The sequence below is a fragment of the Lolium perenne genome, chromosome 3, assembly GCF_019359855.2.
Source record: "Lolium perenne isolate Kyuss_39 chromosome 3, Kyuss_2.0, whole genome shotgun sequence".
Classification (NCBI taxonomy): Eukaryota; Viridiplantae; Streptophyta; class Magnoliopsida; order Poales; family Poaceae; genus Lolium; species Lolium perenne.
Window position 1 is genome coordinate 189,915,602 of NC_067246.2, and position 27,215 is coordinate 189,942,816.

A 27,215-nucleotide genomic window follows, 5' to 3' on the forward strand; every position below is an offset into this window, starting at 1 on the left:
CATGTCATATCATCAGATCCCTTTTCTTGTTGGCAGATTCTAGTAATACCTCAAAACACACGATGCGATATTTCATAAATTGCTACAGAAAAGATTCAGAAAATAATAACCATAACCAATATATCACGTTCTGAAAGTATGATTAAGTCCTACACTGAGAAAATCTCCTAACTAGATGAGGTGTATCAGTATCACTATACTTGAGTGGATCAAAGACAACATCTGCAGAGAGGTCTACAGTCTCAAGTCGATCGAAAACCATCGAACTTACTTATCTTGGTCATCATGGTTGAGATGGCAAGCGTCAGAGTTTGATGGATCCTGCCATAGCACGGAGTTTGGGCCATTACTCGGCGATCCATTGTCCTGCGCAAACCCCTGATGTCTTTGGGGATCAGCATCGCGCTGAAAGGTATACCCGTCTTTTAAATGCTGGAACATGGCCTCCAGGCTGCTGCCACTGCACAAAAGGACACATGATTAGAATGTAAACACAACTTTCATACTGTAAACTGTCATTTAGTTAGCGACCATAGGAGGCCAAAAGATGGATCATATACATTACTAATGCCCGAATTTGATAAGCCTTGGTAGAGGCAAATCTGGTCGCCAACCAAACATAGTACTACTTTGGAACTCTCAAATTGAAGTTTAACTCTAGAAGGTATTGCACAGGCTACATCACATTTGACAACGATGTTAGAAAAAATCAAACTTACCCCATGGCTCGAGTCCAGGGAACAAGATCGTCATAGCTGCCACTGTAATCTCCAGCGACTGGGATTGACGAAAAACAGTCAACCATGCCTGCTTCGTCAGCCGGCACATTAAGCATGTCGCCGAAGGTTGAGAACGCTTCATCCAAACCGGCAAATGTTGCACCTGAACCACCGAACATGTTAATCTGGTTATCATCGTGGTTGAGACGGCAAGCGTTAGAAGTTGATGGATCCTGCCGTAGCATGGAGTTTGCGTCATTACACAGCGATCCACCGTCCTGCTCAAACCCCTTATGTCTTTGGGGATCAACATTGTGCTGAAAGTTATCTTTGTCTTTCGAATGCTGGAACATGACCTCCAGGCCACCGCCACTGCGCAAAGGGGGGCACATGATTAGAATGCTGACACACATCTTTCATACCGTAAACTGTAATTTAGCTAGTGAACATTGAAATATAACTTTTGTTGGCATTGCATAGGACTACATCACATTGGACAACAATGTCTGAAGAAATAATATGGAACTTACCCCATGGCTCGAGTCTGCGGAACAAAATTGGCACACCAGTCACTCCAGTCGCCAGGGATGGGGACCAGCGGTAAACCGTCAACCAGGCCTGCTTGGCCTGCCGGCACATTAAGCACGCCATCGACGTCTGACGACGCTCCATCCGAACTGGTTAATGTTGCGTCGGAACCGTCGGATGTTCCAGCAGGACTGTCGTAATCTGCTTTAGCAAGAACTCGGCTGAGGTTATAGGCGAGAAACAAGACAAACAAAAGAATAGAGGCGATGCACCTACCGCCGTTGACTCTGAACCTGTTGGTGCACCCTACGCACTGGCATTTGGCGGTGCACCTGACGTCGTGCTGCAAATCGCGACAGCCGCAAAATCGAGGGTGAGATCGATCGGTATTTACACAAGTAATAATGGTAAGAAACCAAGGATAGGATAGGGCAGCAGCAGCATATAGATACGTATACCTTGAAGCACTCGCAGTAGAGCTTCCTGCATTCAGCCTTGTTGCAGTTGCATCCCTTGACGTGCACCATCACCTCGTGCTGCTGCGATCCAGGCGCATCGCCGCCGCCGGCGGCGGCGACGATCTTGGGCTTGAATGCGTCCGGCCTCTTGCTCGAGATGCCTTCGGCGTGCTCGTCCACCTCGTCCTTGTTCTCCTCGGTGTTGTGGCACTTGCAGCAGGAGCAGGCCTCGGTGCAGTAGTGCTTTTGGTCGAAGCAACGGCAGTACCTGAATGCACGCACGAAATTAGCTATCTTATGCAAGGCCCACGGTAAGAAGAGGGGATTCGTGAGTTGCTTACCGCTGGAGGCACTCGCTCTTCTCGCAGGTGCACGGCTGCCTGGCGTCCATGGCGGCGATTCAGAGCTAGGGTCAAGAGGGAGCAGAGGGGAAGATCCGTTCGCACCTGATGCGCGACGACGAGGAGTCTCTGGCGAACGAAGGTTATGCACTTATGCTACTCCTATATACGATTTGTTACAGGAGAGTCTGAGCGACTTCAAGGTGCCTTGTAGAGTCCATTCATTCAACGAAAATTATCGAGACTCTGCGTAACGGCCGACTACAAATAGTTTGTTTTCCTCTCCCCTGCTTGTCCATGTTCGCCATACGCATGAGCACCGTCGTTGCTTTGCTGTTTGTCTCGCGTCTGGGCTGGGCCGGGCCGCATACGCTTGCCGTGGGTTCTTCACCGCGCAAAAACACTCGCCGGAACATAGACCTGCTTCCCTCCAGGCTCCGGTGGACATGTGCGAGCCGGCGGGGGTCAACTGCAGCATAGTCTTTCCGTCAATGACTATTGTGTCGGCTGTCCGGCGATGACCTATCCGTCAACTAATGATGGAGTATACTACCTTAAAATTCAAGTAAAAGACTAACCCAACAAAAAACGGATATAATAGTGAATGATACAGAATCGTTATTAAAACAGCTGTATCAGCACGGACAGAGATACAGCACAGCGAAATCAAATTCAGCATAAACAATCTGTTCATCGAGATAATAGAGTTACAAGGCAGCGGAGAGGAAATTCACCGGACTAGCAACCAGGGGGTACATGATTCAATAATACAGACGCCACCTTTGATGTTTGTTTATGTTCAATCGACAGTTTCCAGCAGACACTAGCTTTAGTCAACTCCACCTCGTTGCAAATTGCCACCCCTCTGATTACTTCTTTGCTTGTGCGTTGTAGGCAGAATGTCCTGACTACTCTTCAGACGAAGCTGGCACGGATGCTTCTTCCCGACATGCTCCCCTCGATTGCCCGGGGGGAAAGCGTCCACAATGGCTTGCTGGCCAGGCTTTCAAGTCCCAGTAGAAAGCCATGGGACTTGCCCTTGAGCTGCATCATTGCGCAGGGTCGCCATCGTCTTCTCCAGCATCTTCCTGGGAACCGGCGGGTGCCTCCGCGGACATTGCCATGTCGCCAGCTTCCTCGTTGTCAGTAGCAGTGACCTCAGCATCAACACTGCCGCTAGTGCCCCCTCTTGAAGTAACCACGAAAAAAGTTCTGGGTCCCTGAGTGGCTGGGATTTCCGCGTCTGCATAACCAGGGGCTCGCATGACGAAGACCATTGTGAAGGACGCCCCACGAAAGGATGATCTCTCACTGCCACCCTCCTCACCATCAAAGACCCCGAATTCTCTGCCGCTGAACCCAGAACGCACCATGCTGAGCAAGTCCCCCATATCCCGCTGCTGCTCCATCCTGCGCCAGTCCCGCTGCCGATCAGGGTCCACCTCGGTCGGCCGTATAGCAGGATGGTCCTCCCTGGCGTGCTTCCTGAGCTGGCTGTACGCGCCCTTGAACTCGCACGCCTCCATGGTGCACGCCCGGGCCTTGGAGTTCATGAACTTGCGCGCATCGTAGTCCTTGGTCCAGTGGCTGACGGGCCCACGGCAGAGCGGGCACGCCAGCTTAACGGGCTGCTGGCACTCGGCGCACTCCGGCGCCCCCGAATCCTTGGAGGACTCCTTGGAGGCCTTGCGGTACTGGTCGAGGCAGTTGGAGTGCCGGTAGCTGGTGTCGCAGACGAAAGGGCGGCATCCCTTCTCGTGCGAGGAGCAGACGAGCATGACTGCGTTGTGAGGGTGGTCCATGCACACCGGGCAGCGAACCTCCTCCCATTCCGCAGCCTGCTTCGCTGCAGCTGCTGCGGCAGCGGCCGCGGCGACAGTGGCAGACTCCTCTGACCGGCGTGAACCGCTCCGCAGCTTGTATGGCAACGCACGGGGTGCTGAGCGGGCGCTCTTGTCCTTTGGCATAGTTACCTCAAGTCAGTAGTCGGATGCAAGGCGCTGCTGAGAATTCTGTGTAGTCCAAAGGGAAGCAGTACCACAGATTCTAGGTCGATTTGTTATACCCGAATTAACTTGAGCAGATTGTGAAGCCAAACTTGGAATTCTGAAAGAGAATAGCAGTCAGAAGCAAGAGTTTAATCAGATCCATAGCAACAGCATCCAGCGGGCTACACGGATAGTATACAACAGGGAGGGATTATTGTTAGACGGTTTTGAAATTTGAACATGGAACACGTTTCTACATGTTCCCAAACATGGAATTCATTCCAAATCCAAGACGAAAAGTAGCCCTGATCTGAAACAAGGCAAACTTTACCCATCTGGAAATGAACCACTCTTCCCCGTTAGACGAAACAAAACAGACTTTATTAGAGGGTACTAGTTATTAGTCGTAAAAGTGGGGACTTGTTTTTAGGATCGTGGTGTGCTAGTTAGTTGAGTTTCCTGAGAAAATTAGAAGCAACAAGAGAGCGGGCGCAGTGATTTGGAGGACTACTGCTGGGTCTAACAGCGAAACACTAGTCGAACAATCCGGCCCGAGGACCGTTCAAAAAGGGAAAAAAAAATTGTCATTGGAAACCAGTACCGTCGACGGATCCGGTCTAAAACTGAACACGTCGAACAATTCGTTGCGCAGAAGGCGCGGGGAGACATGTCCCGCGTGTCCTGCCACGAGAGGGCCGGCCGAATCGGCGGTGGTCAACGGCGGCGGGAGCAGATCGAGCGCCGACGGTGGGCGTGAGCGAGAGGGAGGAAGTTTTACCGTGCGGGCCGGTCAGGAGGTACCAGCGAGCGGCGCCCGTGGCCGCCGGAGCCCCCCTGGGGCCGATTCGGCGGTGGCGGTCGGCGAGGATTGAGGTAGTGGTGGTAGCGGCGAGGAGACGCTAAGGTAGGGGAAGGGAAAGGAGACGGGAGGAAGGGAGAGGGTGATGGGCAGGGAAGGCGGGGTCGGCTGCGCTGCCTCTGTCATAAATATGGGTGGGTCGGCTGACGTGGACGGTGACGTGGTCGGCTAGGGCTCTCTCGCCCCGTCCTGAAGGATGCGCCCAGTCGGCCAGCGCGGCCGCCTTCCGTGGACCCGGCCTCGCCATGCGCCGTGCCTGTGGCTCCGGGGGGGGGGGGGGGCCACCTGGCGGCGACGCGTCGGTGTTGCGCTGGGATGGGCGCAGGCGCAGCGTCGGTCGCGAGATGGGCCCCACGCGTAGGCTCGGTGGGCTGTCAGTGAGAATGATGCGCGGGGGCCACCACCACTGCGGTTCATGCGGCGTGACTGTGATGCTCGGACCGGCCACGCCCCCCGTGCCAGAGACTTGGAGGATGACGTGCGGGTCCGGGTTCGTGCGTGGGTCCAGTTGGGTGTGTGTGGCTGGAGCGGTAGCCGGTGGGTGGGAAATAATAAACCTGTTGGGAGGCACAAGCACGTAATCTTTTTCTGTCCTTTGATTTAGTGCACGCCGCTGCTGCTGCCTGCAAGCACCAGGCGCTGCGGTGCTCCTCGGGGTTTGGGCAGAAAGTAGTGGCGGCCTTCGAATTCGAAATTCTCCTACTACTCGCTGGGAACTGGGAAGGAAGCATTCCTAGGGGTTTCCTCCATGTGACCCATGATCTTGCTGCAGCTGAAGCAATGAATTCCGTGGAGTATCTACGTCCGCGAATAAATACAGTATACTACTACGTACTAGCAATGAGCAATGAGTACCTGTTTCATATTACTCCTCGTACTATATAAGGTTTAGTTTAAACAGAAATTTGCCATATTTAATAGATTATATGTAAAAATAAATAATTACTTAGATAATTCTATAATAATGATATTACATTAGTATCGTAATGTAATATACAACTCCATCCGTTTCATATGTATTTGTCAATAATATGGATACACCTAGAGCTAAATTATGTCTAGATGCATCTATATCAGACATAATTAACATTGATTGAGAAAAGAGTATCTTTGACTTTGTACATATATTAATATTTTATCATTAAGAGTTGATCAACGATTATAAAGCTTGCTTTTAACCTTTAAATGTTATATATGTGGAGCACTATGAAATGGAGGGACTATGTTTCTAACTTTGTCCTAAATCAAAACTACTTCCTCCATGGTTTGGTTAATGTAATTGGTGTTTTATTTCAAAGCGGAGTATAGGATCTTTTAGATGTTTCAAAGCGGATCAGATATTTCTGGGCGACATGACATGGTCGACATTGCCCTTCTTCTTCAGGGAGTGTCACGGGAGTTCTACCGTAGCTACATCCACTCTAGCTAGTGCTCACAGAAACACTGACGAATCTTCAACTACGCATTCCCGCTTCGACAATGTGCTTGATCACACTTCAATGATGTGTTCATGATCTCATACATGTGGATATCGTGGATGTGTTGCACGTGCGGCACTATATCGTGCAACGGTTTGAGAGATAATGCATCTCCCCGCGTTTACTTCGACAACGTTGATACGTCCAAATTGCATCACTATTTTATACTCCCTCCGTTCCTTTCTATAGTGCCTATTGTTTTTTGGCACGGAAATTAGCGCGAGCCATTTTTTCACGCAAAACCCCCTAGCGATATCACAGACAAAATAGGAAACTGAAATCAGATCTCAGAAATACATGACCAGATCGGTTTCAGTTTTACGGACTTGACTTTGATCGGTGGAAGGGGTTCTTTGCAAAAAAAAACATAGATTTACTCTTATATTCTGAAACAAATGCGAAAAAACAATAGGCATTATAGAAAGGAACGGAGGGAGTATCATAATTTACCGTTATTCATTGATATATTTCATATTTAGAGATGATACTTATGTTATTTCATCTATTTTTGCATGTTTGATGATTATTGGAGAATTAACTGCCGGAGTCAGAATTCTGCTGGAAAAAGGATCGTCAAGATACCATGTTTCTGAAGAACAGTAATTCCCAGAAAATACCTAGAAATTTCTATTTTTACAGACGCCGGAGGAAGCCAAAAGGGGAGTCTGAGGTGGGTCGGGAAGGGCCCACACCACCCCTAGGCACGGGCCACCCCGTGGCCACGCCTAGGCATGGTGTGGTGGGCCGGGAAGGGCCCACACCACCCCTAGGCACGGGCCACCCCGTGGCCGCGCCTAGGCATGGTGTGGTGGGCCGGGAAGGGCCCACACCACCCCTAGGCACGGGCCACCCCGTGGCCGCACCTAGGCATGGTGTGGTGGCCTTGGCCCAACACTGACAGAGTGCCTTCGCGTATTTCATCCCCCGAGAACCCTAAACAGAGGGGGAGCGAATAGTTAAATGTTCCGTCGCTGCGACGGGGCGGAAAACCTCAGAGAGAGAAAAGCTCTCCGGTAGGCAGAAATATGCCGGGGAAATTCCTTCCCAGAGGAGGGAAATCGTCGCCATCGTCACCATTATCGAGCTGGACTTCATCGGGATCATGATCATCATCATCATCATCTCCATCACCAACAACATTATCTCCACCATCTCCACTCCATCCCGCTGTAACATTTTGGGTTTGATTCTTGTCTAGTTCATAGGGGAAACTTTCCCGGTGTTGATTACTCCTTGTAGTTGATGCTATTGAGTGAAACCATTGGATTAAGGTTCATGTCCAGATTGTTATTCATCATGATATCACCTCTGATCATGATCCAGATGATGACTTGTGAGTAGTTCGTTTAGTTCTTGAGGACATGGGAGAAGTTAAGATGTTAGTAGTGGAACTATGTTGAGTAATATTTAATGGTTTGATATTTAAGTTGTGGTGTTATTCTTCTAGTGGTGTCATGTGAACGTCGACTACATGATACTTCACCTTTATGGGCCTAGTGGAATGCATCGTGTATTTGGCTACTAATTGTGGGGTTGCGGGAGTGACAGAAACCTAAACCCCTGTTTAGAAACCAGTACATGAGGGAGTGTAGGATCTGAAAGTTTAAGGATGTGGAATGGTATAAGATGCTGAAGAATGTCCGATCTATTGGATGGGAGTAACTTGTACCTCTCTTATTCCAAATTCTATCCTCCTAGTGAGATTCATAAAGATCAGAATCAAATATATAATTTCTGGCCTCAAGATGGAGGGAGTATTGCCCAAGCATGGGGGAGATTGAAGTCACTAATGCTCAAATGTCCCATTCATGAGCTCCCCAGTAATATTGTTATTAATAACTTATATGCAAGGCTTTCTCTTCATGATAAGGATTATTGGATGCTTTTTTGTTCTGGATCATTTACACGTATGAAAGAAGAAGCTAAATGGGATCTTCTCGACTGCATTCAGGAAAATACTGAAGGATGGGAGAATGATAAAGGAAGAAAGGCAGGTATAAATTATGATTATGAATGCATTGAATCTTTTATGAGAACTGGTGACTTTCACAATACTAGTGTTGTTTATGGCCTTGATTTTCAAATTCTTGCAAATTGCTTTAAGATCTTTGCCTCTTATCTTGATGTTCCCAAAAAGGAGTGGAACAAGTACCATGCACCTTATAAAGACATTGTTAATTGTGTTCCTGCTATAAATATTGAAGTTTGTATTGTTGATCGTGTTTTGCCTGAACCTTATATTGAGAAAGTACCTTTCCCTGCCAAGGTAAAGGAACATTCTATTATAACTAATGTGGTTAACAAAAGTACAAAGAAAGCTATAGAACGTGATGACCAAATAACTATTGAACCTGCGGTAGCAATAGTAAAGGACCTTGTTACTGAAAATGTAGAAGATGGACACATTATCTTCTATGAAAATGCTTCTAGTATTGTTTCACATCCTAGTAAATCTAAGAAAACTAGTGTACCTATGCTTTCTGTCTGAATATGTGATCATTGCTATTATGGTTTATGTGATATTGGTGCAAGTTTAAGTGATATTCCTTATGAGCTTTACAGGGAAATAATGCTTGAAATTGGTTCTTCTGAACTTGAAGAAATTGATGTGGTTATTCAGCTTTCTAATACCATCTCTCCAATTGGTATTGTTAGAGATGTAGAAATTTTATGTGGTAAGATTAAATATCCTGCTGATTTTCTAGTACTTGGTTTAGCTGCTAGTAAGACTTGTCCTATCATTTTTGGTAGATCTTTCTTGAATACTTGTGGTGCTATTATAGATTGTAAGAAGGAGAAAATTCTAAATTTAATGGAGAGTCTTATGAGTATAAATTTTCTAAGTTTGCTAAAGCTCCTTATGAAACTAAATTTCCTAATAAAGATTTTAGAGTTGAACAACTTGCCTATATTGCTCTTGCTCCTAACAATGCTTTGCAGCAATATATGGAGGACCACGAAAGTGAGATCTTTATGGAGAAAAAAATGAGATTGATGAGATTTTTATTTGTCAACAGAGATGCTTAAACACAATTTACCCGTGGAAGACTTGGGTACCACACTACCACCCAAGGAGGATCCCGTTTTCAATTTAAAATCTTTACCTGATGATCTTAAATATGCTTATATTGATGATAATAAAATATATCATGTTATTAATAGTTCTAAACTTTCAGGGCAGGAAGAGGAACGGTTATTGGGAGTATTGAAGAAACACCGAGGAGCTATGGGATATACTCTTGATGATTTGAAGGGGATTTCTCCTACTATATGTCAGCATGCTATTAATATGGAACCTGATGCAAAGCCAGTTATTGAACATCAATGCCGTTTAATTTCTAAGATGAAGGATGTGGTAAGAAATGGGGTATTGAAACTCCTTGATGCTGGTATTATTTATCATATTACTGATAGTAGATGGGTTAGTCCTGTGCATTGTGTCCCTAAGAAAGGAGGAATTACTGTTGTAGCTAATGAGAATAATGAACTTATTCCTCAAAGAGCAGTAGTTGGTTATAGGATGTGCATTGATTTTAGAAAAGTTAACAAAGTTACTAAGAAAGATCATTACCCTTTACCTTTTATTGATCAAATGTAAGAAAGGTTGTCTAAGAAAACTCATTTTTATTTTCTTGATGGTTATTCTGGATTTTCTCAAACTGCTGTTAAAAGGCAAGATCAAGTGAAAACCACTTTTATTTGTCCTTATGGAACTTATGCTTATAGACGTATGCCTTTTGGTTTGTGTAATGCTCCTGCTACGTTTGAAAGATGCATGTCTGCTATTTTTCATGGTTTTTGTGAAGAAATTGTAGAAATATTCATGGACGATTTCTCCATCTATGGGACTTCTTTTGATAACTGTTTGCACAATCTTGATAAAGTTTTGCAGAGATGTGAAGAAACTAATCTTGTTCTTAATTGGGAGAAATGTCACTTTATGGTAAATGAAGGTTTTGTTCTTGGACATAAAATTTCTAAAAGGGGTATTGAAATCGACAGAGCCAAAGTGGAAGAAATTGAGAAAATGCCCTGTCATAGGGATGTTAAAGGTATTCATAGTATTCTTGGTCATGCTGGTTTCTATAGGAGGTTTATTAAGGGTTTCTCTAAAATTTCAAAGCCTCTTACTAATCTTCTCCAAAAGGATGTATCTTTTGTTTTTGATGATGATTGTAAGGAAGCCTTTGAAACTCTAAGGAAGGCTTTAACCACTGCTCCTATTGTTCAACCACCTGATTGGAATTTACCCTTTGAAATTATGTGTCATGCTAGTGATTTTGCAGTAGGTGCTGTTCTCTGACAACGAGTAGATAAGAAGTTAAATGTTATTCATTATGATAGTAAAACTCTTGATGTTGCTCAAAAGACATATGCTACTACTGAAAAAGAATTCCTAGTTGTGGTCTTTGCTTGTGATAAGTTTAGACCTTATATTGTTGATTCGAAAGTTACTATTCATACTGATCATGCTGCTATTAGGTACCTTATGGAAAAGAAATACGCTAAGCCTAGGCTTATTAGATGGGTGTTGCTTTTACAATAGTTTGATATGCATATTGTAGATAGGAAGGGTGCTGAAAATCCAGTTGCTGATAATTTGTCTAGATTGATAAAAAAAATCTTATGATCCTATTCCTGTTAATAATAGTTTTCCAAATAAACAATTGGCTGCAATAAAAGTAACCTCGCGAGAGAGTCCTTTGTATGTTGATTATGCTAACTTTATTGTTTCTAAGTACTTTCCTCCAACATTTACAGCTCAGCAAAGAAGAAAATTATTGTATGACTTGAGGCATTATTTTTGGGATGATCCACACTTATATAAAGAAGGAGTGGGATGGTATTATGCGAAGATGTGTTCTAGAGTATGAGCAACGAGAGATATTGAGAAAATGGCATGGTAGTGCTTATGGAGGACATCATGCTGGAGATAGAACTGCACAAAAGGTTCTACAATCAGGTTTTTATTGGCCTACTCTTTTTAATGCAAGAAAGTTTATTTTATCTTGTAATGAATGCCAAAGAGTTGTTAATATTTCTAGACGCAATGAAATGCCTATGAATTATTCTCTTGTTATTGAACCATTTGACTGTTGGGGATTTGACTTTATGGGCCATTTTCCTCCTTCATAAGGTTATACCTACAAAGAGTGATGATGGCGAGACCTCGTTAAAAATGCTTAAGGATGTTATTTTCCCTAGGTTTGGTGTGCCTAGATATCTTATGACTGATGGAGGTTCTCATTTTCATGGTGGTTTTAGAAACACCCTTGCGAGATATGATGCTAATCATAGGATTGCTTCAGCCTATCATCCCCAAACAAGTGGGCAAGTAGGATTATCAAATAGAGAAATTAAATCTATCTTGCAAAAGACTATTAATAAATCTAGGAATAATTGGGCTTGTAAGTTAAATGATGCTTTATGGGCTTATAGAACTGCTTACAAAAATCCTATGGGTATATCTCCTTACAGAATGGTTTATGCAAAAATATTGTCACTTGCCTTTAGAATTAGAACACAAAGCTTATTGATCAGTGAAAGAACTTAATAAAGACTTTAAACTAGCTGGTAAGAAAAGGTTGCTTGACTTAAGTTCTCTAGATGAATGGAGGAATGAAGCTTATGAAAATTCTAGAATCTTTAAAGAGAAGGTTAAGAAGTGGCATGATAGGAGAATTCTTAAGAGAGAGTTCCATGTTCGTGAGAAAGTTCTATTGTATAGGTCTCGTCTCATATTTTTTGCAGGAAAATTACTCTCAAAATGGGAAGGACCTTTTATTATTGAAGAGGTGTATCGTTCCGGTGCAATAAAAATTGCTTCATTGAAAGATAACACTACACAAGTTGTTGTGGGTATACTTCATGGGTGTACCATCGACAGTGCCTAGATCCGGCAAGCCCGGGTGGCCCACAGACGGTGATGAGGCATGTGGCCCATCGGGCGGCCCAGTTGCTGTTGATCATGAAGGAAGAAGTCCAGCCCAGGATCAGCAGGCCGGATCCGTACCGACATAGGAGTAACCCGGATCCATGGAGGTCCACGAGGAACCCGGATCCAGTACGACGTGTATGGGAGGCGGATCCGTGGCGTGCACGGCAAGATATTGTACCGTAGCTAGGCTATCTGTAATCCGGCTAGGACTCTCCATGTAAACCCTAGATCCGTGCGCCTTTATAAGCCGGATCCCGGGAGCCCTAGAGGCACAACCACAACTCATTGTAACAACGCGAAAGCGCCCAGATAATTCCAGACAAGCAGCAGTAGGCCCTGTCATCGTGCAGGTGTTCGAAGGCGGGTAACTCGCGTACCACCGTCCCGTGTGCACTCCGCCCTATGGCCCCTACTTCTTCTCCCCCTCGTGAGGATCCCTCCTCCGAGGTACCGTCGATTAGGGCAACGACGGTTGGCGCCCACCGTGGGGCCTGTGGCGTACGGAGGCCGGAACCGGGAGGGTTCCGCCATGGGAAGCTACGACGACACCATCGCCGTGGGGCGCGTCCTTTACGCCGGGAATCTGCCGATCGTCCCTCCGGATGAGTGCTGGATTCCGGCTAGGACAAACCCCGTCAAGCTCTCCATCGTCCCTATAGGCGGCATACACATCTTCATCGGGGAAACCGTCGATTCCGACGGAAACCCACTGGTAAGTAACGCAGACGCGACCGCCGCAGAGCTGGACGCTGTCGCGAAGATCCGATCTGAGATGCGGGAGCTCCCAAGGAAGATTCCACCTTAGATCCGGAAATTTCAAAGCCCACCCAATCCGCCCACGAGCAGGAAACAACGGTGGAAGACCAATGCGAGATCCGCCCGGGTCTCCTGTGTGTTAGAAAAGCAGAGGTGCCACTTCGTACACTTCTTGGCCCATACCGCCGGAACCGCCCCTCAAGAAGCCGGAGCTGGTCCTGAGCAGGTAGAGGCACCGGAAAACGGCGCAGATCCGGATCAGGCTCAGCCTGTCGGAAAAAGCGAAGCTCCGGTTGAAGAGTCGATTTTGGGCAATCTGAGCCCAATTTCCGGAGATACCTCCTCCATGGAGTCTGATGACTTCGTTCGCAAGATAAGGGAATACGGATACAGTGATCAGCCCGAAGTCGACTCCGCCCAGCCTAAGCAAGTTCTCGCAACGATAGCAGCGCAGGGACAAACTGGATCTGAAGAGCCAACCAGCCAATCTGACCCTCCACCATCCCACCCCGGATCTCCACTGTCTCGGGTGGGCCCCCACAGCGATCCTTCCTCGGAGGAAATCCCGTCGCGAGAGGAGGTGGCCGCGCGTGCAGTTCTTAACACACCTATAACCCCGGGGCGACGCCGCAGATCTGGGAGGCTCTAGAGACCGCCAGAAGGAAATGCTGGCTACAGCCAAGAGACTCGCCCATACCGAAGCTGCGTTAAAGGTAGGAAGGGCAGATCATGCGGCACTGGTGGAGAACTTCGACAGACAGGACCGCGAGATCACTGCCACACTCGAGCAGGTCAAGAACATGAGGGCTGAGTGGGAAGTAAAGATGATCTATGCGCAGGAGGAGGCTGATTGTATTGTTAGAGAAGCAATTCCGCCTCGCAGGATACCCTTCAATACGCCCGCAGATCACCAGCCGCTGGAAACTCCAAAGGACAACATGCAGAAAGCAGCGGAATTGCTGAAGAAGAAGGACGAAGAAGTTGACATCAACTATCTCCGCACACTTGTCGCTTCGACAATGCATGAGACGAGAGCAAGGCGTATACTTCGCGTAGGTTGGAATCCAATCCGGATAAGCTGTGTATCTACCGCGCAGAAGGACGATGAATCGCACACCGGATCCTCGGAGAGCGCGAGAAAAGGGCCGGGGAGCACCCAAATCCGATCCCCGTTCCGTCGCGTACGCCTCCGTCGGATCCAAGAAAGGGAAAGGATGCGATGTACTCCGGAAGAGACAAATACCGCAACCCCTCTCCTCCGCCCAACGGTTACCCGCGACCCCCTCGCCGCCGTAGTCCAGCCGGAAACACCAGGCCCATAGGGCATGGTGCACTTGTTATCCGCGACAACGTGCTGCCAAGAAACGAGAAACAGGGGAGCGCTCGCCGGAACCTCGCCGGAATCGGGAACAATGTTCATGAGCCCGAGCCCGGGAGGAGTCGGAATGAAGACCGCGGTCCGAGCCTCGCCGGAACCGTGATCCGAACCTCGTCGGAGCCGCGACCCGGAGAACCTCGCCCGAGCCGGGACCCGAGCCTCGTCGGAGCCGTGACCCGGAGCCTCGCCGAACGACCGGGGCAGCCAGCGCCAAGGCGAGGGCAGCCACAGAGGCCGGAGTCGGCACCGGGAAGGCCGAGGAGATTCGGATGGCGGAAGCAAGAAGTCAGACCGCCCACCTCGCAGGTCTCCTCACCACCACCTAGCGGTGGCGGCGGAGGTGGAGGCGGAGGCAATGGCCGGAGATCTCGCTCTCGCTCAAAGTCTCCTCGCCACGGCTCGCGACGCGCGGGACCGCCTTAACGAGTACGTAACCGACTACATTGGCCCGAAGTGCTTTGGCGGGATGATTCGAGAGGAACCAAAGCCAAGGATGAACCTCAAGCTACCATGAAATCTGAAGCATTATGATGGCACCGAAAGGCCGGATACCTGGATCGAGGATTACTACAATGCTGTAACCTTCGCTGGAGGAACCCCTAACATCGCCTGCCGCATGCTCCAGTTGTACCTTGTAGGTCCAGCCCGGATACGGCTCGGCGACCTCGAGAAGAACTCCATCTTTTGCTGGTTCGACACGAAGAACGCTTTTGAGAAACACTTCAGGGGTACCTACAAGAGACCTGCCACAACAAGCGACCTACGTGCTTGCATCCGTAAGAAGGGCGAAACATCGAGGAATTTCCTCACCCGATGGTTGGCATGCGAGAACGAGTGCGAGAACGTTGACAACCGCACGGCAATGCACGCCTTCATTGGGGGCTTGCAGCGAGGAGGATTGCTGCGACACAAGCTAACCTGCTTGGTCAATGCAAATAAACTGACGTTGGATGACATGATCACCATCGCTAGCGATCACACTGCCGCCGATGACGACGCAGGCGGTGATCTCGCAGCTACAAAGACTCCCCTGCATCAACAAAAGAAGAACCGTGACAACGGCGGCAGCAGCAGCCATAAGCGCAAGAACCACGATGACCGAAGAGTGGCGGATCCGAGATGGTCGCCATGGCGTTTCAACGCGGAGGTCCAGGAGGCGGAAGAGGACGCGGACGCGGAGGCGGAGCCGGCAGGGGTCGCAAGACATACCCCCGAGGTCACCGGCGCCGGATCCCGCGCCCGCAAACCTATGAGGAATACAGAGACATGCCCCGCCCGGCCCATCTCGGATCCGGTTACTGTGGAAGTCCACTCATACCAACCGCAATCGCAAGTGGGTCAATGATCTAAAGAACGACCCGGAGGCCGGATACAAGCGCGCCCGGAAGCACCGCCCTCGCGGAAAAGGTGGCAAGGGCAAGAACAAAGACAAGGAGGACGATAGTTCCGAGGCGATGGATGAAGATGATAACTCGCCGGATCCCAAGGCAGGAGCCGCAGTAAATCCAATCCATTCGACAAAAAGAGCGTGGGGGCTTACCACACTTTCCTCGGAACCCCAACAAGACGCGCCTCCAAGTCGGCTACCCGGATCCCGAACGCCATAGTTCCGCCGTGCCGCAAAGACGTCAGGTGGTCGGAAATCCCGTGTACATTTGACAGGAAGGATCACCCCGCAATTGTGCCAAAAGAATGCTACGCCTTGGTTGTAAGTCCCCGCATAGACGGGTATGACTTCTCCAAGTGCCTCATGGATGGCGGAGCCAGCTTGAACATCATGTACACGGAGACTCTAGAGCGGATGAACCTCACCAAGGAACAGCTCAAACACGGCAACACCGAGTTTCATGGCGTGGTTCCGGTAAGAAGAAAGCCGAACTCCCTCGGCAGCATCACACTTCCCGTGGCTTTTGGCGATGTTCATAATTTCCGCGAAGAGAAGATCACGTTTGAAGTTGTGCCCTTCAAGAGCTCCTATCACGTCATCTTCGGCAGGCCCACCTACCACAAGTTCCACGCAAGAGCGTGCTACATCTACAACAAGCTCAAGATTCCGGGTCCTAAAGGTATGATTACCGTATCCGGAGACTACAAAAAGGCTCATGAGTGCGAGTTAGGTGAAGCCGCCTTCGCAGAGTCTGTGATATCCGGAGAAGAGCTGAAAGGCTACAGAGCCGCGGTGGATCCGACTGAGATGCAGACCACCAAGAAGCAAATCTCCGAGCAGAAAACCTCCTTCAAGCCCGCGATAGAAACCAAGAAGCATGACCTCATCCTGTGACTCTTCCAAGCAGGTTTCGATCGGAGCCAACATGGACCCCAAGTAGGAAAGCGCGCTCGTCGAGTTCCTCCGCGCTAACATGGATATCTTCGCATGGCAACCTTCTGACATGTCCGGAGTACCTAGGGAACTCGCCGAGCACTACCTCAACATAAATCCGGGGGCCAAACCAGTGAAGCAAGCTATGCGACGCTTTGGAGATAAGAAGCGCCGTGCCATAGGAATGGAACTAGCAAAGTTACTAGAAACAGGTTTTGTAATAGAAGTTATCCATACCGATTGGGTCGCGAATCCCGTCCTTGTACCCAAAAAGAACACTGAAATACTAAGAATGTGCATCGATTACTCTGGCTTGAACAAACATTGCCCGAAGGATCCGTTCCCCTTGCCGCGCATTGACCAAGTCATTGATTCGACGGCGGGGCGGAACTTCGTGTTTTCTTGATGCGTATTCCGGTATCATCAGATCCGGATGAAGGAATCCGACCAAAAGGCGACTTCATTCATTACCCCGTTCGGTACTTATCGCTATGTTACTATGCCCTTTGGTTTGAAAAATGCAGGTGCTACCTACCAACGTACGATGCAGCGGTGCTCGAAGGACCAAATTGGCCGGAACGTGCACGCTTACGTCGCCGATTTACATCGCGGTCATGACCCGGAAAGGATCCGACTTGATCAGCGATCTCACGGAAACCTTCGACAACCTCCGCAGGTACAAGATGATGTTGAATCCGCTGAAGTGCGTCTTTGGCGTGCCAGGAAAACTCCTTGGCTTCATAGTCTCTCACAGGGGCATTGAGGTTAACCCGGAAAAGATCAAGGCAATTCTGTGTATCAAAAGGCCAACTTGTCTCAAAGATGTGCAACGACTAACTGGTTGTGTCGCAGCAATCAGTAGGTTTGTTAGCCGTCTTGGCGAGAAGGCATTACCTCTGTACAAGCTGCTGAAGAAAACAGACAAATTTGTCTGGGATGACGCAGCAGACGCAGCTCTTCGAGGGTTGAAGGAAATACTTACCTCCCCTCCTATCTTGGCAGCTCCAGCAGAGTCAGAGCCAATGCTCCTTTATCTGGCAGCTACCAACAAAGTCGTCAGCCTCGTCATCGTGGTGGAGCGAAAGGAAGAAGGTCATGAATATGACGTCCCAGAGACCTGTCTACTACATTAGCGAGGTGTCGACGGAATCAAAACAGAGATATCCTCACTTTCAGAAACTAGCTTATGGCGTGTTCCTAGGCAGCCGGAAGCTGAGGCATTATTTCCAAGAGCATCCAGTAACAGTCGTGAGCAAGGCTCCGCTGTCAACAATTCTCAACAACGCTGACGCAACAGGACGTACGGCTAAATGGGGCAGCGAATTATCCGCCTTCGACATCGCTTACAAGCCAAGGACTGCGGTAAAATCCCGTGTTACGGCAGATTTCGTTGCAGATTGGACAAGCTCCGGATGCAAGTCCGGAGCCGGAACCAGAGACATGGGTCATGCACTTCGACGGATCCAAGCAGCATCAAGGCTCGGGAGCCGGAGTCATCCCGAAGTCCCCTAGGAGAAGAAGCTGCAGTATGTTCCCAGAGATCCACTTCGAAGCTACTAACAACATGGCGGAATATGAGGCTCTATTACACGGTCTGCGCATCGCTAAGGAACTTGGGATCAAGCACATCATATGCTGTGGAGATTCCGACCTGGTGGCACAACAAGTAGCCGGAACCTGGAACGCCAGAAATTCCGTCATGGCGGCCTACAGAGACGAAGTTGACGAGATCGCAAAGAGCTTCCTCGGATACGAAGTCAAGTACGTCAGGAGAGACGATAACACAGCGGCAGACATGCTATCCAAGCTCGGATCCGGCAGGAAACCAATTCCGCCTGGCATTTTCCTGGAGCATCTCTGGATACCCTCGATTAAGGGCGCTAACCGGAAAACCCGCAGGTGGCAGTATCTCCGGCTAGGGAAGTGATGGCTATCATTCCGGCTTGGACACAGCCTTTCCTGGACTACCTCATCGATCAGAAGTTGCCAGAGGACGAGGTCCTCGCACGACAGATCGTCAGACGAGCAAGAACCTACACAATAGTTGATGGACAGCTCTACAAACGAAGTGCAGCAGGGGTATTTCTTAAATGCGTCTCCAATCAAGATGGCATTGAAATCCTCAGAGAGATCCACGCAGGGGATTGCGGGCATCACGCCGCTCCCAGATCACTCGTTGCAAAAGCCTTTCGGTTAGGTTTCTATTGGCTTTGACTAAAGAAGACGCTGATAAAATAGTCAAGACCTGCCGAGGTTGTCAGTACTACGCTACTCAACCAAACGCTCCAGCCCAAGAGCTGAAGACCATACCTATCACCTGGCCATTTGCGGTCTGGGGGCTCGATATGGTTGGTAAGTTAAAAAGATCATCTCCTGGCGGTTTTGAGTACCTCCTGGTCGCTGTTGACAAGTTCAGCAAATGGATCGAGGCTAAGCCAGTGAGAAAAGCCGATGGTGCTACGGCACTAAAATTCGTCTGCAGCCTCGTGATGAGATTCGGCATCCCACACAGCATAATCACAGATAATGGCACGAACTTCGCTCAAGGAGAATTGAGGGATTATTGTGAAACAATGGGGATACGACTGGACCTCGCATCTGTGGCTCACCCACAGTCCAATGGTCAGGTTGAAAGGGCTAACGGCCTAATATTATCAGGAATTAAACCACGCCTTGAAGGACCGCTGCGACGAGCAGTGGAGCTTGGGCTGATGAGTTGGAAGTCGTTTCGTGGAGTTTACGAACTACCCCTAACAGATCGACAGGGTTTACCCCTTTTTCCCGGTATACGGATCCGAAGCCGTGCTTCCCTCCGACATCATCCACGATTCACCGCGAGTTTCCGCCTACAATGAAGAAACAATTGACGAGGCCGTGACAGCTATCTCGTGGACCTGATCGAGGAAGCTCGGAACTTAGCGGACTGCAGATCCGCCATCTACCAGCAAAAGCTCCGACGTTATCACAGCCTGCCGAGTTCGGAAACGCTCCTTCATGGCAGGAGACCTGGTCCTCCGCCTTCGACAGGTGAAAGACCATAAGCTGCAATCTCCATGGGAAGGACCCTTCGTCGTTAGCAAAGTGCTCCATAACGGGTCGTACTACCTTGTTGATTTCCGTGAGCTAAGGGATAGACCTGCTAATTGGCACCGGAAACGCAAGCGCGAGGATCCGGATGACATCTACGATGAAACAGATCGCCCTTGGAACATTGCACAGCTACGTCCTTTCTACACTTAGCATATATTTTCCGAGTTCTAAACTCTGTAATAGTTATACATGATCAATGAAATAAAGCTTATGGTTCACTCTTTGAGTCTTTTACCTCCTTTACTTGTTCATTTTAGATCATGTATGTTTTTTCCGACTAAAACCGCAGAGCTGGATATTTCCGCCTAGGCGTGTATGAAAGTTGTGATTTTCAAAATCGTCCTTTAGGACGTAAGGTTGAGTTTTACGATTAAGTTGTTATCTCGTTGCGAACTCGTGGATTCCTAGTAGCGATTTCCGGCACCTATGCTCGGGGGCTTGTTTCCGCGGTTATGGACGGACTGCCATTGGGCTTCGTTGCCGGCGGCGAGCGTTTCCGGCTAAGGTTTTCCGGCTCGTGGAAGGTCAAGCGGGCAAGCCAGAAAATAACGAAGTCAGCACTTGCTTTCCGACATAAAACGAAACATGCACATAATATTTAACGGATAGCAGGATAAGTGTTTCCGCCCCATGCATAATCGTTTCGTTCCTAGCTACTTAAGAATTTAGTCTTATTACAAACCCTCGCTGGGGCCAAAATGATGCAACTTGTTTCATTGTTTCAAACAGGAACTCTACCTGAGTCCTCCTCTTCAGATTGCCGGTAGCTGGAGCCGTTGTCGCTGCCACCGCATCCGGCTTCGTAGTCGTCTCCAGAATTTTCTCCGAGTGCTCGCTGCTTTGGACCCGGATCCTTCCCCATAATACTGCTCGCCTTTGCTTCCTCCTCTCGCATCGGAAAAACCTTCGGGCAGATTGTGCTTGTTGTACCGTAACGAGTGATCCACTCGCCCGACAAACAGCTCTTCATAGCCTTCAGTTTCCGCGAGGAGGGCGCTCATGTCGGAACTCTGGGGCTCCGCGTGCAACTTGCGCCGAGGTTGAGTGAGGGGAAGAAAGCCTTGCAGGTGGCCAGGACTAAGGAGGCGGCTCCGCGCGTCGAAGACTTCGCCGGTCCTTGATGAACTCCGGCACTGTCGCATAAGTTTGGTCATCGTATCGATGACCGTGGTTTTGGCCTTCTTTAGCGATAGAGCCGTGGCGATTCCGCTACATGTGCTTCAAACAGCGCATCAATTGACATCCGCGCTTCATCGTACGCCTCCGTCCTCGTCAGGTTTGAATCTTTTGTCCACTCAAAGCCAAGGCTTGCTGTGGAAAGAAAGAGGTTCAGTTCCGTCGTAGAAAACATGCAAGGTGGTCGGAGCAACGACGCGGAAAAATGCTTACGGAAGATAAGCTTGTCAATGGCTTCCGCCTCCGCTTCTGTGGCTTTGTTCTTGGCAATTGTGGAGATCACGCGGCCCTGGCTTTTCTCCAGCTTGTCAATCAGCTCCGCCCGCTCACGGGCATGCTTCTCGGAGAGCTCCTTCCTCGCCTCGCCTCTTTGCTTGAGGATTCTTTCATGAAGTTTCGAGGGACTCGTTCTCCGCCTCAAGCACCTTGACCTTGGCGTATAGTTCATCAAGCGAGGAATGCTTGGCGCTTTCTTCCGAAAGCGAGTTGAACATATTATGCACCCCGAACAACCGTCGGTACAAAAAAAGTGAAGATCCGGATCTCGTACCTTGAAGTCGGGTCTCAAGCAGCTGGATAGCCTTTCGGCTATTTTCCGCGTGTTGGCGCAGCCCCTCGATCTCCGTGATTTGCTCCAGCACGTGTATGCGCAAATCTTCGTGCAGTTTCCGCGTGGACTGAGATGCAGCAGAGAGTTAGTCGGATATTAAAATCTGGGGGGCTGGCGAAGATTTCAAAGACTTGGATAAAAATTTCAAATTTCCGCCTAACAGTACATTTTGAGAAAGCATTGGCTAATACATGTTACACGGAACTATATCACCCAATGCTTGGGGGCTAGTATTACCTGCCGCACTTCCTTGTGCTTGGCGAAAAATTCCTTCAGCCGTCTTCCAGCTCGGCGAGATAACCCACCTCCTCCTCCGGCTTCCCCCATACCTTGTTCAGCATGGCGGAAACTTCCGCGTGACGCTCTGCGAGGGTAAGTTTTTGGAGGGACGGAGTTGGCTCGAGGCTGACTCGGGTCGCATTGGTAACTTGGAGAAGCTTGACCTTTTGCCCTTGCTCTTCATCAGTAGGCCCCGCGAAAGCGGAACTTGGTTGATCTGGTGGAGGAATGGGTGAGGAAGTCCCCTGGGCGGAGTCGCCATGGTGAGCAGGGTCTTCAGGAAGGTCTTCAAGGTCAATGATGTCCTTCGGATCCGGCTTCTTGGCAGAAGAAGCCTTGGGCGGAACTTCCACCTCAGGAGTGATAGGGAAAGAAGCCGGAGATGGTTTGGCCTTCTTCTTGATGACCCTTGGGGCCTTGGGAGGCTGGCTTCCGAAACTTCAGGAAAAACATACAAATATAAGAGCGAGTGTTAAACCAGAACTTGGGTCTCGGAAGAAGACGCTTACCGGAAGGCTTGAAAAGTGCTGGATGGCAGGCTGCCCTTTGTTGCTGGTATTAATCAGCGCGAGGCGCTTCTTTTCCGCCTCAGCTTTCCGGTAGCCGCGATGCCGAGCGTTTCGCGGGGCGTTTCGCGTAAGGGCTGGAAGGGGCTGGCTTCTTCCTCTTCGCGGGACGTGGAGCTTCAGGAGCTTCCGCCTCTGACGTGGCTTCCGGATCCGCGTGGCCGGTGGATGGGACTCGGAGGAGAGTTCCGAGCTCATTTTCCTCAAGCGCCTCGAGCTAGTTCAAAGTTACACTTAGCCAAAAGTTTGAAGAAAAACGATAAACCAAAGTCAAGACGACGTACCGCAGTTCCGGATCCCTCCGTGTGGATGTCTTTGTTGCATACGTGAACGTGGAGTTCACGTGGGATTTTGATGAGGACCCGGATCCTCTTGTCGATGGCGTCGGCGGAGAGATTATCCTTGGTGGCGCGCATCGGATCGTCGCGCCCTGTGTATTCAAACATCAGGCGGTCTCTATGTTGCGGCGGCGTGGATCCGCTTCGTGAACCAGGAGAGGGTTAGGTCTTTCCCCGTCAGCCCCTCCTCCGTGAGCTTGCAGATCCGCCCGACAGCCGCGGGTCAGCTGAGGCGAGTCGGAGAAGTGGGGCAAGTGCGTCCATGACGGAAGCTCGGTGGCGGGGCAGTTCTTGAAAGGTGGTAGCTTCTTGTCGCTCGCGGGTCGGAGACGTCCTTGAGATAGAAGAAACCCCCGAGACCGGTATCTCGCGGATTCGTGGCGGTCGGTGGGGGGGTAGACGCGGCCCGGGCGGATGATGAAGGTGACAGATCCGCAAGTCGCCAACTCGGAAGTTTGGCGGATCTTCTCCTTCTTGACAGAGAAATAGTATTGGAAGAGGGAAAGCTCTGGAGTTACCCGGAGGTGGCCTTCGCAGAGAGCGACGTGGTTGCTGATGGCGAGCACGCTGTTCGGAGATATGTTGTGGGGTTGGAGTCCATACGTCTTCAGAATCTCCCGGAAGAAATCCGAAGGCGGAAATGAAAATCCGCGCTCCACCAGTGCCTTCATCAGCACCATCTCGTCGTCCCTTGGAGCCGGAGCAGGTTCATTAGGAACTGACCTCCAGCTTCCGGGTTGCAGGAAGCCTCCGACTCGAGATTCTTCAATTCCATCTCGGTGGTGGTGCAGGGCCACCATTTTCCCTTAGCTTCGGAGTCGCGCTTCCGAGCTTTCGATTTCTTGGCAGCTTCTTCTGTTTGCTGCTCCGACTGGCCCGCCCCGGAGGTTTTCTCCGGGTGAGCGGAGGTCCCCTCAGTCTCCTTGCCGGAATCCTTTGAAGGATCCAGCCTGATTGGGACAAAGGGAGGAGGGGCGGAGGAGATTGGCGTCGCCATGATTGGCTCCGAGCTCGGAGGCGGAGTCGTTGAAGACATCTGAAGAAAAAGGTTGGCGGAAACTTTTCTTAGTCGGATCCCACGTTGTCTTCCCCAAGTTCATCCCTACCAACTACGGCGCGAAAGTAAAGCTCGAAGGTTACCGTAATGGAGCGTGCGGTGGACGGAGCTGATCGGCGGCGAGTTTTCCGTGCGGTGGCTCGCCGGAGTTAAGAACACGAAGAACACTGCGGCGGAGGGCTCGTTCCGGCGATGCTCCGGTGACTTTCCGGCAGGTTCCGGCGCGGCGGAGGAAGGGCTCATGGGCGGCGCTCGGCAGAGAGATGAATAGGGGGGTGAATGGGGTAAAGGGGTCGACGGCTGATATTTATAGGCTGAGGGGATAAGATTCGTGTTCCGCATCCTGTGGTCGGAACGCAAGCGTCGCGCCGTTGGATGCGTGACACGTGTCCCAAACCCTAGCGGTAAAAATGGCTAGAGATAAGTTACCGCACGAATCGCGCAAAAATGGCGCCAGAATTGGCGGAACCGTTTGAGTCTTTTAAGATTCCGGGAAAGTGCGTGAAGATAAGTTGGCTCTCGTTCGCGCGCAGGGAGTAACCCGGAAATGTTCTTTGAAACGTCGATGGGTGAAGTCCCGCAGGGTGAGAGCATTTTCCGGCTGTAAGTTGGAAAAAGAAGAAAATGCAAAGTTGGAGCTCTTCAAGTTTCTCCGCGTTGCCAACGATGCCGGAAACTTAAGGAACAAGCATGGCGGAAACTGCAGGTGAAACTCGGAGAACTCTGGGGGCTACTGTTGTGGGTATACTTCATGGGTGTACCATCGACAGTGCCTAGATCCGGCAAGCCCGAGTGGCCCACAGACGGTGATGAGGCATGTGGCCCATCGGGCGGCCCAGTTGCTGTTGATCATGAAGGAAGAAGTCCAGCCCAGGATCAGCAGGCCGGATCCGTACCGACATAGGAGTAACCCGGATCCATGGAGGTCCACGAGGAACCCGGATCCAGTACGACGTGTATGGGAGGCGGATCCGTGGCGTGCACGGCAAGATATTGTACCGTAGCTAGGCTATCTGTAATCCGGCTAGGACTCTCCATGTAAACCCTAGATCCGTGCGCCTTTATAAGCCGGATCCCGGGAGCCCTAGAGGCACAACCACAACTCATTGTAACAACGCGAAAGCGCCCAGATAATTCCAGACAAGCAGCAGTAGGCCCTGTCATCGTGCAGGTGTTCCGAAGCTGGGTAACTCGCGTACCACCGTCCCGTGTGCACTCCGCCCTATGGCCCCTACTTCTTCTCCCCCTCGTGAGGATCCCTCCTCCGAGGTACCGTCGATTAGGCAACGACACAAGTGGTGAATGGTCAAAGACTCAAACATTATATTTCTGGAGATTCTTATAATGAAGATATTGATATTATTCAAGTGGTGACTCCGGAAGAATTTATTAAGGAGCAAATCCAGGAAACTGCAGAGTTAGTTTTAGAATAGATAACAGTTTTAGTAAGAAAAAGTTAGCGTTAAACTTTCCAGCTTATATTTTTATCTTTTTTATTAGATATGAGAAGATACGAGACGAAAACGGGTAGGAGACGGCGCCCGAGGGTACCACACCACCCCTAGGCGTGGGCCAGCCCCAGGCCGCGCCTAGGCCTAGTGTGGGCGCTCCAGAGCTCCACTCCGACCCGGTTTTGTCTTGTACCTTCCTTTTTGTTGTAAAAGTTTTTGCTATATAATCCCCCAGATCCCCCGAGGTCCGTATATCGTTTTCTTGTCGTGTTTCCGTTTCGATCTGTTTCTGTCAGGATTTGTTCTCAGATTTATAGCCACCATGTCTTTTTCTGGATCACCGAAAGACAACTCCTTTGTGAACGTCGTCAACCGTACATGAATGAGCTGAAGATGCATCCTAAGGAGTTATTGGTCAAGGATGGGAAGGTGCAAGTAGAAGATGTTCGGGATCCTAAAGGAGAAGGCAGTCTAGAGGCTAGGATGGAAAAGCTAGAGCAAGAAGTCTTTAGATACAAGAAGATGGCAGAACGTGAAGTGGACATTATCCATAAGATAAATGCAGAACTCATTGGCGAGCACAGGAAGGAAACTGCAAATCTTTGGGATGATATTTTCTTGCTCCATGAGACCACCAACGAATTACAAGCACAACTCTATGATGTGCAAAATCAAAACTGTGAGTATGAGACTAGGTTTAAACGTATAAGTTCTGCTGCCAGTTACAGGATATTGGAAACCCGGTCGTCCTTTGTTGATGGGGAGCCTTTACCTTGAAAGACTGATGATGAGAAGGAGGCACCACCACCACCGAAGGAGTAATACGTCATTGGTATTGGCATCCCTTGGCTTGTTCCAACCTTGGGGGAGTGCCGCGGGCACACTATTATCTTTTACCTTTTTTACTTTTCAGTAGAGTCATATCATGAGTAGTGAAGTTATCATATATGATAGTTTGTAGTGTGGAAGTATCTCTCCTTTAGTCGATTATCTTTGTATTCCTTGGTGTGACTTGCCGTTATGGAATATTAATGAGAAGTTTTATGATTTACTTTCTGCACACCTTATTTTAGTTTGCAATTTCTGTCATATGATTAATCTTGTTGATTAGTATTGGTATCACTTTAGGAGCATCAAGTAATTCTAGTTGGTCTTGGCAAACTTAGCATTGGTCAGTAGCAACAATACTTTGAGTCTTGAGTAGAAAAGAGAGAAATACATGTAGATACATTATTCCATTATCTTTCTTTCTTGTTGTCTCATAAGCTTAGTATTCTTAAGTTAAAATCGTTTGTACTTCCAAGGAAGATTTTATGATTGTTTTCTATCACATGTATATTTGTTTGTTTCACTCAACTCTTATGCTTGCTACCCAGCCTTGCTAGCCAAACACATGTTCTGAGAGGGAATGCTTATCGTGCATCCAAACCTTGAACCAAAAACCCATGTCAGTTATATCCACCATATCTACCTATATGTGGTATTTCACTGCCACTCCAAAGTAATTTTCTTGTGTGCTACCTTTAAAACCTTCAAAAGCTATTACTTGTTTTGTGCTCCTATTTTAGCTCATGAGAAAGCATTGGATGCTTTATTATCTCTTTCATGTTTATTTTGGCTTCACACCTTGACTGGCATGCATAATGTGCTAGTCCTTAATATTGCAAAAAGAGCAGGCAAGCGGGGGTGCCCACCCCACTAAAATATAAAATGAACCAATAATCAAAATCTCCTAACACTATGTACTTGAGAAATCACGAACTTAGCTTGTTCAAACAAAGGTGAAGAGGAACTTTATTGTTCTCTCTATGGGAGCCGCTCTTGTATCCATTAAACATGAAAGGATGATAAATCATTTGATGTCATTCGTTGACATAGACATACA

The 27,215-nt window shown here is 49.0% G+C and overlaps 3 protein-coding genes across 4 annotated transcripts; 1 reads left to right on the forward strand and 2 right to left on the reverse strand.

Moving 5' to 3' along the window:
* Nucleotides 1-79: 79 nt before the first annotated feature.
* On the reverse strand, nt 80-2,575 carry LOC127342909 (uncharacterized). 2 transcript variants are annotated; one of them, XM_051368933.1, is made up of 7 exons: nt 2,047-2,575; nt 1,706-1,973; nt 1,524-1,590; nt 1,250-1,448; nt 982-1,091; nt 720-882; nt 80-460 (listed from the first exon to the last, which is right to left on the reverse strand). In XM_051368933.1, exons 1-7 carry the CDS (start codon nt 2,094-2,096, stop codon nt 268-270), a joined length of 1,050 nt encoding a protein of 349 aa, XP_051224893.1. In that variant the 5' UTR covers nt 2,097-2,575; the 3' UTR covers nt 80-267. The 2 variants fall into 2 exon arrangements, with proteins under 2 accessions (XP_051224893.1, XP_051224892.1); XM_051368932.1 differs by having other exon boundaries at nt 720-1,091.
* Nucleotides 2,576-2,717: 142 nt separating this feature from the next.
* LOC127342910 (uncharacterized) lies at nt 2,718-4,997 on the reverse strand. The gene is made up of 2 exons (XM_051368934.2): nt 4,813-4,997; nt 2,718-4,152 (listed from the first exon to the last, which is right to left on the reverse strand). The coding sequence occupies exon 2, from the start codon at nt 4,011-4,013 to the stop codon at nt 3,096-3,098; it is 918 nt and encodes a 305-aa protein (XP_051224894.1). The 5' UTR covers nt 4,014-4,152; nt 4,813-4,997; the 3' UTR covers nt 2,718-3,095.
* Nucleotides 4,998-25,708: 20,711 nt separating this feature from the next.
* LOC127339725 (uncharacterized) lies at nt 25,709-26,107 on the forward strand. Its single transcript, XM_051365544.1, has one exon. It carries the CDS (start codon nt 25,709-25,711, stop codon nt 26,105-26,107), a length of 399 nt encoding a protein of 132 aa, XP_051221504.1.
* The last annotated feature ends 1,108 nt before the right edge of the window (nt 26,108-27,215 follow it).

What these genes read in the sequence shown, in the direction of transcription:
- LOC127342909 (XM_051368932.1), bottom strand. Translation starts at nt 2,096, where the DNA reads ATGGACGCCAGGCAGCCGTGCACCTGCGAGAAGAGCGAGTGCCTCCAG. An exon ending in AAGAGCGAGTGCCTCCAGCG is followed by an intron (nt 1,974 to 2,046) that starts GTAAGCAACTCA and finishes GCGTGCATTCAG; the next exon opens with GTACTGCCGTTGCTTCGACC. An exon ending in CAGGTTCAGAGTCAACGGCG is followed by an intron (nt 1,449 to 1,523) that starts GTAGGTGCATCG and finishes TTGCTAAAGCAG; the next exon opens with ATTACGACAGTCCTGCTGGA.
- LOC127342910 (XM_051368934.2), bottom strand. Translation starts at nt 4,013, where the DNA reads ATGCCAAAGGACAAGAGCGCCCGCTCAGCACCCCGTGCGTTGCCATAC.
- LOC127339725 (XM_051365544.1), top strand. Translation starts at nt 25,709, where the DNA reads ATGAATGAGCTGAAGATGCATCCTAAGGAGTTATTGGTCAAGGATGGG.